At 36.5% G+C, this 14,224-nt stretch overlaps 1 protein-coding gene across 14 annotated transcripts in view; it reads left to right on the top strand.

Moving 5' to 3' along the window:
- The window catches only part of MAP2K5 (mitogen-activated protein kinase kinase 5), a 245,186-nt gene that overhangs the window by 121,647 nt on the left and 109,315 nt on the right, over window positions 1-14,224 (top strand). For all 14 annotated transcript variants that reach the window (XM_070622868.1, XM_070622885.1, XM_070622905.1 and 11 more), the window contains exons 14-15: window positions 11,935-12,008; window positions 12,974-13,024. In XM_070622868.1, the coding sequence (XP_070478969.1) occupies window positions 11,935-12,008; window positions 12,974-13,024 (125 nt within the window). The remainder of the gene's footprint in view (window positions 1-11,934; window positions 12,009-12,973; window positions 13,025-14,224) is intronic.

Below are 14,224 nucleotides of genomic sequence, written 5' to 3'. Positions count from 1 at the left end.
AGCCCAGTGCTTGGCATATAGCAAGTGGCAAGTAAGTGTTGTCTGCTGTAATTTGTATTATTTCTTGAGAATAATTAATCAGAGTTGGTCTTCTGGATATGCTCCTCCAAGTCAAGTCTACAATAAAAATGTGTTTTACGATTATGTCTGCATTTAATGTAGTATTCTGTTGTTTACTTTGCTTTTTCACTGAAAAGGTTTTCTAGTCACTAGGAGTCTTACAATTGGTAGTATCTTAGACTTGGGGGAGCAGATTGTTGTAGAGCTAGGGCAAAAATAGAGGTTCCTTCTGACTCTCAGGAACTTGTTTCCCCACACGTGGTGTTTCCCACAGACCAAGAATTAGTACATATTGCCAGCTAGGAATCTGAGATCCACGGTGAAGGGAACCTCCTTTACTTACTATGCAGGCACTGAGGGAAGGCAGAACTGGGAAGCCCAGGCCTTTTTGCCCTTGATATTAGCCTTGTAAATGCTGCATGTCTCTTGCGTTTTTCATTCATGAATGAGGAAAACCTTATTTGTTGCCTCCTTTCTGAACTGAATCATGAGACTCTAGATAATAACTGTCATTTAGGATGGCTAATTATGCTGCTTAATTTTATTTAAGGCTTTTGCAAGAATATTTGGATGACCTACCCTTTATTATGTTATGGAGTGATTAGAATAACTTTTATATCTCATTGCGGTTTTCTCTTAAGTGTGTTCCTGTTGTGCACAGATGAATTTATAATGCAGAATGTCAGCATAGTCTATATTTAATTGTACCTGCTGTTCTCATTCATTAGAATGCAGTCCCCAAGAAATAACTAGATAGATATATTAGTTGTCTTTTCATAAGACAATTAAGCATAATGAAAGAAGGTTGCTAAAGCGCCCTGGCACAGTGCTAAAAGGGTTTACTAGAGTGGAGACCTGCTAATGTGTCCTCTGGCTCCTGGTAAACTGAAAGTGGCTTCCTGGCATTCAAGCAAAACAGTGTAATTGCTTTATAGAGGGAGAAAAGTTGAAGAGAAGTTTATTTCTGCTTCCGTTATCATCCCACAACAGAGCCACATGCCTTATTTTAAAACTCAACTCACATTTCCTTAAGAATTGTACCATGCCTATTTCTAAAAACATGAAGTGAGGTTTACACATAAAAGCAGAGAACAAATTAAATATTCTAAGTATAAAACAAAATGGAAACCAAAAGGGAGCCAAAGTAGGATATCACCATCACTTGATGTGAATAGATCACTCAAAAAAAGAATTCTCAATTTGCATGGTTTTCCTTTCCTGAAAAAAGAAAGTGTATATAGTAGCATGTACAGAAGTTGCAATTTTCTTTGGAACTAATCCTACCAGGATATTGACATATAGATCCCTATACAAAGCACACTGGGTAACTCCGACTGTAGTTTTATGAAAGAGTTTTTTTGTATCTGTTTTGAACAGTGCCCTGGCGCCCAGCCCTAGCCTGACTGAGGGTAACCTCCCACTCTGCCCCCTGATGTGTTGAGGGCGGGGCCTGGGTGGTGGGCAGAGGAGCCTTTTGTGAGGAGCTGCAGAAAGCACATGCTCTTGAAGCTCTGGGCTTTATTAGCAAGCTTCAGCTTGATGCTGTTTATGTGGATTGTTTAATGGCTAATTGATGCAGCATGTATAAAGATACAGTTTCTTGCATGAGGCGGTTATGGGTGGCAACATGGGTTGTCTCAACATGATACCAATTTCCACAGTCAATTTGGTCAATTCAGTGGAAAAAAAAAAAAATGAGTCAGTCCAGCCTGAAAATCAGAGCAGAGCAGAGCAGTTACTGGAGGTTACTGAGGCAATTATGGTTCATTGACCAAATTTTTCATGTTTGAACCAGTTGGTTTTGCATTTATGTATATAACCTTAGTGGACTATTTTGGGAAATAATCTGAAACACACAGAAGTGACATTGAAAAATTAGTATCTTTCTTTAAATATTTATGATGACCATCAGGCTTTCTAGTGTGCATCAGTTTTGAGAAGGAATAACCATTTTACCATATGACCAGTGTAATTAACTGATGTTTCATATTTTGTTATGAATAGAGTAGGAAAGAGACCATGGGGACCAGAAAACACCTAAAAAACTATGGAGGAGTTAATAAGTGAAAATATGTTTTGAGGCTGATTTTTTTAAACAGCTTTATTTATATATAACTTACCTATCATAAAATTCATCCATTTTAAGTATATGATTCAGGGATTTTTAATAAGTTATAGAACTGTGCAACTATCACAATAATCCATTTTAAATTATTCCATCATCCCAAAAAAGAGTCCTCATGCCCATTTGCAATCGATCCTTGCTTCCAGCCCCAGGGAACCACCAATCTATTTTCTGACTTTATAGATTTGCCTTTTTAGATATTTTATATAAATAGAATCACACAATGTAAAATCTTTTATATCTCACTTCTTTGACTTAGCATAATGTTTTTAAGGTTCATTCATGTACTTGTTGCATGTGTTAGCAGTCCATTCCTTTTTTATTGCTGAATAACGTTCCATTGTATGGATATATCACATTTTATCCATCTATTTATTAGTAGAGAGACATTTGGATTGTATCCAGTTTGGGGCTATTTTGAATAATGCTGCTATTCATATACAAGTCTTTATTTGGTTCTCCGATTGCATTTCTCTTGAGTAGATACTTGGGAGTGGTTAGTATCTGTCTTTAAATATTTGTGATCACAGTGCATCAGATCATCTAGTCCATATCAGTTTTGAGAACAAATAACCATTTTATCATTGATACATAGTATATGATCAGTGTAATTAACTGATGTTTCATACTGTCTCAAAGATAGAATAGGAAAGTGACTACAAACGTTATATGGTAAGTTTATGTTTAATTTTTAAAGACATTTTGAAGCTGATTTTTATTCAGTTACAGCCTCCTGTAGAAAACCACCTACTATTTTCTGCATGACATGAGACCCCATTTGTAAATTCTTCCATTCTTACAACTCCTTGGTATTTTTCTAATAACCTTCTAAGTGCTTCAATTTATTAAACAGAATTGCATCATAACTACCTGTTATCTACGTGGGCTGTCACTGCTGCATTACATTACATCATTGTTAAAAAGCCCAGCTTACTGTGAAATCTCACTGAATGAGTGGGAAAACATTGTGACAGGAGACACTTGTTGTGATTGGGTAATTGTTAACTCTTCTGTGATCCCAGCTGAACAGCACTTGCCATTCTGGAAGAAGCCTGCCTTCAGGTGGAGCTTATATAATTAAAGTGAACCTTATTTAGCATTTGGGTCTAGTCCAGTGTATTAGATGATCCACATCCTGACTTCCTAGGCTGAGTCATTGTCATTACCAATTCTAGAAAGCAGTAGCTTCCAGTATACGTAGTGCACTCAAGTTTACAAAATGTTTCTAAAATTTAGTTTTATTCATTCAATTCACTGAGCCCCAGCTCTGTGAGAGGCACTGCTAAGCACAGTCTCACTTAATTCTTATAACAACCTTGTCAATGTGGGAAGATCAGATATCACCCTTAAGCTTGTATGTCATACAGCACACACATGCACATGTTCACACTCACACGCTGTCCATGCCATCTCTGCTTGCTCTGAGAGGATGTGACAAACAGGAATCTATCTTGACTCCTATAAAAACCCTGTCTGCATAAAATGACTAAATTTTTTTCTAAAATGAAATAAGATAAGAAATATCTGATATTAAAAATAGTCACTTTGCGTTATACCTTTATCTCATTTTCTCCAATGTGATATTGACCTCTTGGTCAAGATTGATTAAAACCAAACCTCAAGTTACAGAACACCAAAACATGATATTTCATATGTAATGCAAAGGGGATTAGAGTTAATTTGATTTTTCACTAAAGGCTTGTGTTTTACATTAGAAGTGTATTTCTTTTTAGTGGTATGAAAAGGACCTGTAATTTCTGGATTCTACACACCTCATTTGTATTTTCTTTGAGAAAAGGTCTCAGTTAAAATCAATGCCCTACTATTCATTGAAGCTCCCTTGCCTTCAATAAAACTAATTGATAAACCCTAATAATTAATGGCCTGATTAAACCAAAATGACTTACATCTGCCCTGATGATTGCCATTTATAATCAGTCACTTGAATGAGTCATCTTTTCTGTGCTTTGCTTACAGAAGAAAGGCTAGAGTGTTTTTAAAGTAAGCTGAATGAAAAGCTGTATGCCTTCAATTGTTTGTTTTCTATAACTTGAGATTGCACTAAAATAAGTCTAAATATAACTACCTCCTTAAAAGTAATCTTGCTGCCTAATCTGTTGTACTGTTGTCTATGGCTTGGAGTGAAGTTGAAAACAAACCAAAACCAAAATTAAATCGTTTTAGTATTCCTGGAACTATTCTTGAGAATTGTAGCATTTGCACATTTTAAATAAAAACTTGGAAGTAGTAAGTTCAGTGGCTATATACTAGGATTTTTTATACCTCAGGTATAAGGTGGAATATTTTATTCAGATAAAGTAAAACTTAGAGGAGCTATCCTCATTCCAACATTTAAAGAATTCCATTTGCTTCAAATTCTGCCACAGGAATTCAGATTTAGCTTAACTAATTAAAATCCTGATATTATTTATATTCCATCTATTTCAAAAAAGGATTTGAGGCAGCTTATGATATAAAGTCAAAACAATGAACAAAAGATAAGAACTTTAAAGGCATATTTCCACTTCTGCCCAGGAAGAAATCACTGCTATGGGACTTGCCCTTCACCAAAAACAACTAGGAAACTGGAAAATATTTATGAAACATCTGTTTTCAGACACTAGACAACAAGCAGTGCAAGACTCTGAGCCCTGAGAGAAGGGAAAAAGATGAGGTGGGCCCTATAATCAACCAAGCTTTCTACCCGGAGACGGTTTCCAGACTGCAGCATAAGGAGGAGGAACCTAAACAGACCCCAGAAGTCTTACTTAGTTGAAGAGACAGAATTTGGAGATTGAGACAGACAAAATGGCTAGAATTTACAAGGTAGAGTCCTAGAGAGGCAGGAGCTGTGATGAAAAGAGCTCAAGAAATTGTAAAGGAGTCTCCTTGAGTCTTTGGCTAAACATCCATCTCTGCATTCATAGGGTGAAATCTTACAAAGCTACACAAAGAACTGCTGTCTGGGAAAGAAAATTTGGGGGGAACTATAAGCTAAGTAATTCCCAAAGATTACACAAGTTTGAGAATTTTAATAATTTCAACCAACCAGAGGAGAGAGACCTTGTTGAAAACATTGGAGCATTCAAGAGGGACTTTAGAAGGGTCCTGCTTGAAGAGTGGGGCTAAACTAGCCCTAGAGGAGGGGTTACTCTAGGCTCTCCATAAATAAAAACTCTAAAATAAACCTCAGAATGATTGGCTGTCTGCAAGTAAGTTAATTACCTGCCAGTATCAAGTCCAACACTTTCTAAAGGATTACAACAAAATTCAGTACTCAAGAACGTAAGATTTACAGTATCTGGTATCCGGTTAAAAATTAGTAGGTGAACAGAGAATTCTTCTGATGATAATGGGTGAAAGACCATAACCAGGAGAAAAACCAGTCAGTAGAAATGGGACCCGCCCCCAAAGATAATGAACTTGCCAGATAAGGACTTTAGAGCAGTTACTATAAATATTTTAAGTATACTCAAAGATTTCAAGGAAAAAATGAACATTATGAGGAGAGAAATGGAAGACGTAAAAAAGAACAAAGTGGAACGTCTAGAGATGAAAAAATAAAATATCTGAAATCAAAATTTCACTTGATGGAATTAACAGTGGATTAGACACAACGGAAGAAACGATTAGTGATCTTGATGTTAGAAATTATCCAAAATTACTACAAATAAAAAAGAGACAAAAAAAATGAATATAGCTTCAGTGATCTTTGAGACAGTGGCATGATGTCTAAGATTTATGTGTATCTAGAGTCTCAGAAGGAAAGAAGAGAGAAAAGGAAACAAAAATTAATTTGAAGAATTGATGCCCCCAGACTTGCCAAATTTGATGAAACACATAAACTCACAGGTCTAAGAAGCTAAACAAACGCTAACCAGGACAACACAAAGCCATACCAAAGTAAAATAAAAAATTTGAAAACCAGTGGTTTAAAAAAAATCTTTAAAATATTCAGAAAAAACAAAGTACATTAAGTAGAGAGGAACAAAAATAAGAATGACAGCAGACTTCTTGTCAGAAGCTATGCAAGCCAGAAGATAATGGAAAGACGTTTTAAATGTTGGGGGGAAAAATCTATCAGAATTCTATGTCCAGAAAATGTATTTTTCAAAAATAACAGCTAAATATAAATCATCTTAGGCAAACAAAGCAAGGAAAATTCTTTGCCAGTAGACTAGCATTATAACAAATAAAGCAAGTTCTTTAGGCAGAAGGAAAATACCAGATGGAAGGTTGGATCTGCACAAAGGAATAAATAGTACCAGCAATGGTAAACATGCAGATGTATGTAAAAGACTTGTTTCTCACTTTTAAGCTTCTTTAAAAGATAATTATTTAAAGCAAAAATAAAAATAGTGTATTGTGGAGCTTATAATGCATGTAGAGGAAAGAGAATAGCAGAAAGGATGTGAGAAAGAAAATGGAAATATACTACTATAAGTTTCTTACATTATAAATGAAGCACTCTTAATATTATTTGAAAGTAGACTGTGACAAGTTAAAGAAACGTTGCAAATCCTAGAACAGCCATTAAAAACAAACAAACAAACTTCAAGCAGAGGCTGGCAAACTTTAGCCCACAGGCTAAATTTGGCTCTCTACCTGTTTTTGTAAACAAAATTTAATTGGAACACAGTTATGCCTACTCATTTACATATTACCTATGACTGCTTTTGAATTACAGTGGCAAAATTGAATATTTACAACAAAAGCGATATGGCTCTCAAAACCTGAAATTGAGTTTTAAAAAAAAGGTTTGCCAACCTCTGGCTAGAAGCCAATAGTAGAGATCAGTGGAATGCTAAAAAGAGCCCAGCTAATCCAAAAGAAGGCAAGAAAAGAAGAAAAAGGGAACCACAGATGGGACAAATAGTAAGATGGTAGAGTTGAACTCAGTCATATCAATAATTACATTAAGTGTAAATGGTCTAAATGCTCCAATTAAAGCATGAATTGTCAGACTGGTTAAAAAAGCAAGACCCAACTGTGTGCTATCCGCGAGATACCCACATTAAATATTAATGACAGAGACAGACCACCCAAACACTAATTGTCAGACTAAGGCAGAAATTATAGCGACATAGTACAGAGTTTATAATGTATATAGGAAAGGCAAAACTAATCTATAACAACAGAAACCAATTAGTGGTTACAGAGGTCAGGGTGGAGTTGACTGTGAAGAGTCACAGGGAACTTTTTGGTGATAGAAATCTTTCATATCTTGACTGTGGTGTGGTTACATGGATGTATACACTTGTCAAACTCATCAAACTATGCATTCAAAATGATTGTAATAAAATTGATTTTTTTTAAATGAATAAAATTGATTTTAAAAAGTAAAGTAAAACGAGAAGAAATTTCTCTTCAGATGTTCTGAACTTTCTAGCAGTTAAATCAAAGAGAAATACAGTGGGTTATATCAGTCTTTTCTAAATGCTGGCTTAAAGACTGGACTGGATTAGATTCAATTCTGATTCATTAGGTCTGAAATGGAACTGAAAAAGTTTTTTTTCAAATGCACAGCCAGGCTTGGTAGCTGTTTAGTTACATAACTCTCATTGTCTTTATTGTAGGAAGCATGCCAATTGTTCAGGAAGAAAATCCCATCTAAAGTATACATAGGCAATGTTATCCTGAAATCTCATGTGCAGTATTTTTGGTCAAAGAATATATTCCTGAAGGGCAGAGACAGGGACTTACTCATGTTTCTCTCCACTGCACCTACTACCTTATCTGGCACGTGGTAAGATGTCAATAAATATTTGCTGAATGAGTATTTTTGAATGACTGGATTCTTCTCAGAGTGAAAAACATCATTTAGAAATGTATTCCTTAACAGTGAAATGTGTTCCTTCTGAAGTATATGCTACTAAGTAGGAAAAGATGTAGCTGCTTCTCAGGCTGAATTCGTGCTTTGCTGGGTGAGTACGTCTGCCCATCTGTTTAGTAGAGAGATACACTCACTGTTTGCTCAATAAGTATTGTTTTTAGTCTGTACGAGGCACCATTCTGGATGTAGTAGTGAACGAAACAGATCAAGTCTCTGCATTCATGAAGCTTCCCTTCAAGAGGCAGAACTGTGAGGGAACAGATTTCCTTGTGCTGACACAGTGTGTCCGTGGTGTAAATGTTAAGAAGAACATTGAAACAGAGAAGAAGGAAAGGGAGTATCTGGGGTGGGAAGGTATTGCTGTTCATATTGGGTGGTTAGGGAAGACTTCTCCTAAAAAGGTAGCATTTGAACAGAAGCCTCAAAGAAGTGAAGGAGCCAGCCATGCATATGTATAGGAGCAGAGTATTCCAGGGATATGGAACCACAGAACAGGAGCTTGCCTGGCAAGGAGGCAGGTGAGATGAAGCAGAGTGGGCCGGGAGAGGAGGAGGAAGGAGAAGAGCACAGAGGTAGTGGGGGGCCAGCTAAGAGAAGGCCTTAGAGACCATCATGAGGACCTTGCATTGAGTTGCGAAGCCCTTGGAGGTATTAGGCAGAAAAGTGACGTGGTCTGATGTAAGTTTTAAAAGGATCACTTTAGCTGCTGTGCTCAACACAGACTATAGTAGAGCAGGTGCAAAAATAGGGAGACCAGTTCAGTAGCCTTGTTGAGGAATGAGTGCATATGGTCTGGCAAAAATGCCTCCTCATAAACGTTAAATTGTTTTTATAGTTCTACTTACTGGGCTTTGGAAATTATTTCCTTTCAGCTAGTATTTTATTCAAATACAGCTTAAGTTTGCTACAGTAGCAATGGAAACTATTTGCTAAATATAATGAAATATACCACCTCTGTAGCTTGATTGATTACCAATGGATAATAATAATACCTTACATTTATACAGTGTTTGACAGTTGAAGAGCAATTTTACATTCATCTCATTTAATCCGCACAGTTCTTTAAGATTGGCACAGAGATGGAAACTAAAATGTCACGTGCCTAGTCCAAAGTCACATGCCAAGTTTATGGCAGTAACAAAATGACTAAAACTCAGCTCTTTTGTCCCCTAGCCTGAATCCATTGATTTTGTTTAAAGGGGTCTATTGTGTTCAAACGATGTCTCAAGGTGTTGGTGGGGAGGGGGACACTTAATATTAACAAATTTAATATATTGTTTAAAAAACCATCAACCAGTGAGCAAGATACTGTGCTCAGAAGGGATACGTACAGAGATGTATAAAGCTTTTTCCTCCCCTGTGAACTTAATACTTGGGGTAGTGATGTCTGTAACAGTAAATATGGTAACTACTGGTAAAAAAGTATTATGTGCGCAGTTCCAAACAATGGTACAGACAGTAAATGCTTGGGCGGTTCAAAGGCAGCAGTGACTTTGATGACCTGAGTAGCTAGGGCAGCAGGGAAGCAGGTACTTGAGTTGAAGGATGGGCAGGATTCCGTCAGAAAATATCCAGGAAGGGTTTCTAAACCTGGGGTGGGGAGAAAAGAACACACAGCATGAACAAAGGCTTAGTGATGGGGTTTTTTGAGTTGGGTTTTTGGGTTTTTTTTGTTTGTTTTTTTTTTTTTTGAGACAATGATTAAAACAGTCTATTTGGAATACAAAGGTTGGTTTGAAGATGACTGGTTGTCTACTACTTTCATACATAAAGTATTCCTAAAAAGTAGGCTGAGAGGTGAATGTGCAAAAGTCTTATAGTAGGCTTCCATGTAAGTTAAAAAAGATGTTGTTGGAGAGCTGAAAAATGCAGTAAAGTTTTTATTTACACCTTGCCTTTTAGAATATAATTATAACATAGTTTTCTTGTTTTGTTCTCTCTATTGATCCACTTAAGTCAAATGTATGTCTGATTAAAGATTTGTTAATTTTAGCATAACTTGTGATTTCCAGGCAGCTCCTTCTTCCAAAAGCTCAAAATATTTGTTCATTAACTGTCTCCCTCTGATGTGATGTGTTCAGAGTGGTTTAAGGATGGCAATATACAAAAGGAGCAGATTGTCTAAAAGAAAAATATTCTAAGTTGAGGGCCTGTAATGAGAATTAGATTTGGAAAATAAGACCAGGCTATGTAGAGGCTAACATTTCTTTCAGTTCAGCGAACATTTATTTAGTGTCTACTGTGGCTGTCTGTGATGTGTATGTATTTTGCTATCTGCTGGGGCAAGTTTGAAAGCACAACCCTATTCTTAAAGAGTTCACATTTGGATTAGCAGGGGAAGTCAGGAAATGTTTTACTTCCTCCTCAAGGAGAGAAATGATGTAGTGAAAATTGTACATTTAATGTGATAGTGGTGTAAGATTTGTATTGAAATTGGGGGCAGAGAGACCAGTTGGTAAAAGAGCTTCCACCTGCCTAGGCAAACTACTTTCTGTTCAGAGAGCGAGCCCCCTAAAGGAAGCATGTGGTGTGTCTCGTCTGAAGGGCATGTTATGGAGATATGTTCTACTGCTAACCCCTGACCCTTCAACCAGAATCATCAACAGAAAATAATGCGTGTGTGTTCGTGGTTTCCGTTCATTTATTCTCTCATCCATTCAGCAAATATTTATTAAGCACTTACTGTATGCCTGGCACTCTTCTACGGACTGGGAATATAGTAGTCAATAAAAGAGGTAAAGTCCTGCCTTCATGGAGTTTACATTCTAGTGTCAGTCAGGCAACACCAAATAAGTACATGTGTGAGAAAGTACCTGGCGCATTGCCTGTCACATAGCAGGTAGGGTTCAATAATTGTTGGTTACTGAGTTTGAACTTGAAGTTTGAATTAAGTACCTACAATTGGCAAGATACTTTTTTGGAGTACCCTTTTGCAGGATAGACAGTTGGGGTAAGATTATTACTCACAGATTTTTTTTTTTTTAATGTTACGTAAAAAATTGAATCTCTTGTTCTGTTTTGGGTAATTAAGGTTATATGCTGTATTAAATATAACAAGTTGTCTGTTCCAGACTACTTTTGCCATTGAAGATGAAGCGGTGAAGCAGGTGCTATTCTGTACCATCAAAAGTAGTGTGCTCTTATCCTGCTTGGATGGTTTTTGTGGGCTTCCTGAATTCCTGAAAAGGCTCATTGTTGTCACTGACAATGCTGCACAGAAACCCTTTGTGTCATTATTTAGCAACTGACTGCCTTGGCAAAAGCTCTGTCAATTCTTTTGTTAACTATAACAGCAGTCAAAAATGATGTAAGGGAAGAGAAGGATAAATGAAACAAAGACTAAGTGCATGCATGCACACACATACACACGTCTTTTAGATCAATTTCTGAGTATTACCTGAAGTAGCGTTTGTCACGTAAAACCAGGAGATAGGAGTACTGCATTCGTTTTCTCATTGTTTCGTTCAGATATGACCTGTTACCAGAAACATATGAATGATTTTTTCCTTGTTGGCTTCCCTTTGGCCTTACTGCTTCTCAGATGGGAGGAGTGGTTTCACCTTGAAAGCAAAGCTAAGCCTTTTTGTGCAAATTCTTTGCAAGATTACATTTTCTTATCTACCTACTTTTCCTAGAAGGCTGGCGATAGGATGATGTATTTACTGTTGTTGGAAGCCAAGATTTTATTTAAGTTTCACTTAAAATAAACCTTTGCTTCTATAGAAACTAGAAATGGTTGGAAGTGGGAGTTAGGACCTTACGTTTTGCCTCCAGATAAAATGTTTTACCTTAAATTTGTGATTGGAATTCTGGATGTCATTTCTGCAATATGGTATGGTGTGCATGTGCGCAGTTTTTTAGAACAAGCACTGTAGATGTGGAATTAGTTACGTGGACTTTTCTGGTCCCTTTTTAGATGTGAAGCCCTCCAATATGCTAGTAAACACAAGCGGACAGGTCAAGCTGTGTGATTTTGGAGTTAGCACTCAGGTAGGTCTCTTTTTCCTTCCAGTCTGCTCTCCTCTCTATAACATCCACTTTTTATTTTCAGTCTACTCTCTGGATTGAAAAATCGCCTAGCTGCCAGACAAACAGAACTCTGCATCTTCTCCTCGGCTGGGATTGTGTCATTCATTTTTAATCTCTGAGCGAGTTTCCTTCATCAGAATATGATTGTTCATTGTTTAATGACAGTAAAAACTGCTGATATTGTAATTACTACTTACGAATAGCAAACTTCATTGATATGCAGCTTTGATATGAAAGTGTTTTGGCCAGACAAAAGGGAGGGCAGAGTGGGAGCTGTGCCTGGGGAGCCCAACTGGCCCACAATAAAAATTAATATTGGGAGCAACAATGGTGGAGGGCCATGACAATGTGCGGCACAAATTTTAATTAATTTCCATTTTGGGCCTCCCCGGAGGACCCCAGTGATAGTGACCCATGAGCGTGCTGTGATGTTGATTTGAATTGCAGCCACCTTTACTCCCAGCCAAACACGAAGACCAAAGCGAAGGTCATCGTTGTATTATGAGTTGTCAGAGTCTGTTATCCCTCCAGCATATTTAGTGTGCGTTTCATTCTAGTAATGCACAGGGCTTCATTCACATCTTGAGCCATTTGACTAAAAAATGAGTGTGTTCAAATTCTACTTCAAATTGACTTTTTATATCAGGCGGGTTTGGGGTACTAAAGCTATAAGCATCCTGCTTAAGTGAATTGTTTAAGGTTATCTGCTATAAACTGTAATGCTGTGCTTGTTTAAATTGGAAATCACATTCAAAAGAAAAGAGAGATTTAATCATTTTTAATGCCTTTGTAGATAAATTTGTTCCCTTTTACATAATTTTTAGTTGATTTATAGAAATGATGATTGTAGGTTAAATGGGGAATAATTGCCCATTTTATTTCCACATTATCTTTATATTGTTCTAACAGACTGTTTTGTCTCATAGCTGGTGAATTCTATAGCCAAGACGTATGTTGGAACAAATGCTTATATGGCGGTAAGTAAACTTATGCAAAAATAACATTTAAAACCAACATCTTTATCTTTATGTACTTGGTAATGTATAATTCTTGAATTAATTCCACAGCTTTAGCCTAACAGTTCATAAATTACAGAGTCAATCCAGTCATGATTCTATTTTTAAATCTTTCTGAAAGACATTAGGGTTTATACAGGAGCTACCAACTTATCTGATTTTGTTGACTTAACTGGTTGGTTCAAGTGGAAAATCGCTGAGTTTTGAAGTTTAATCCTACAGAAAAATTGCACCTGATAGCGTATTGGCTACTTTGCCACATTGCTTATTTAATTAACCCTCAAATATACCAAAATGTGAGTAAATAAAATTGGTTGTTTTTTCCAAGATTACAAACATGCTTTGTCACCAGATCAAAATTAAATTATCCATGTGACCAGCTCTTACTTATGGATCTCTGAAGAAAAGTGTTTAGCAGGCAGTTCTCTTTAGAACTTGGACATCTATGTTCTGTTTATTTGTTAGAGTCATACCTCTTGTAAGATAACTTGCTTAGTTCCACGCAAATAAATTTACCAAGAATAAAAAGTGGAAGTGCAGAACTATTTCGAAGACCAACGTGTACTTGGTTTTGACCTTTTTTCTCCTTACCTTTTAAGTAAGGGAAGTTATTTGTGTCTATAAAAATGCTTTTGTGTATTGGTTTCCACAATCACTTCAGAATGGAGGGTGGGGAGAGATGAACAAAAAGCTTATCTAGTATCAGTTTTGGAGCAAAGTTTTGTTTTAACATCTTCAGGTTAGTTATTTTAATGAGGGTTCTAGATTTATTCAGGTAGTCTGTTTGACTTCTAATAGTCTGTATGTGAAGTTAAAGTGTTGGTATGGATGGAACCCTGGATGTTATTCTCAGTATTCTTTGTTCATATATTATCTTGATAAAAAGATGTTGATATGGATAGAACCCTGGATCTTACTCTCAGAATAGTACAAAGCAATTTTTTTACTGAGATACTAGAATAGTTTATTTTTGTCTTGCATTGCTTTTACAGAAAATTCATTCCTTCTCATTTTTTTAGGTAATGTGAAAAAGAAATTAACGTCTGAAGTCATCATATCTGTTTTTATAAAACTTAATCACCCTCTTGGCTCTACCTGGTTAGCTGAGATTAGTGAGCCACCTTTATAATTAACAAAACCCTGCTAAATGCCGTGATTTCA

The sequence above is a fragment of the Equus przewalskii genome, chromosome 1, assembly GCF_037783145.1.
Source record: "Equus przewalskii isolate Varuska chromosome 1, EquPr2, whole genome shotgun sequence".
NCBI lineage: Eukaryota > Metazoa > Chordata > Mammalia > Perissodactyla > Equidae > Equus > Equus przewalskii.
The sequence above is the reverse complement of the archived record's forward strand: the minus strand, read 5'-3'. Positions and strand labels throughout refer to the sequence as shown.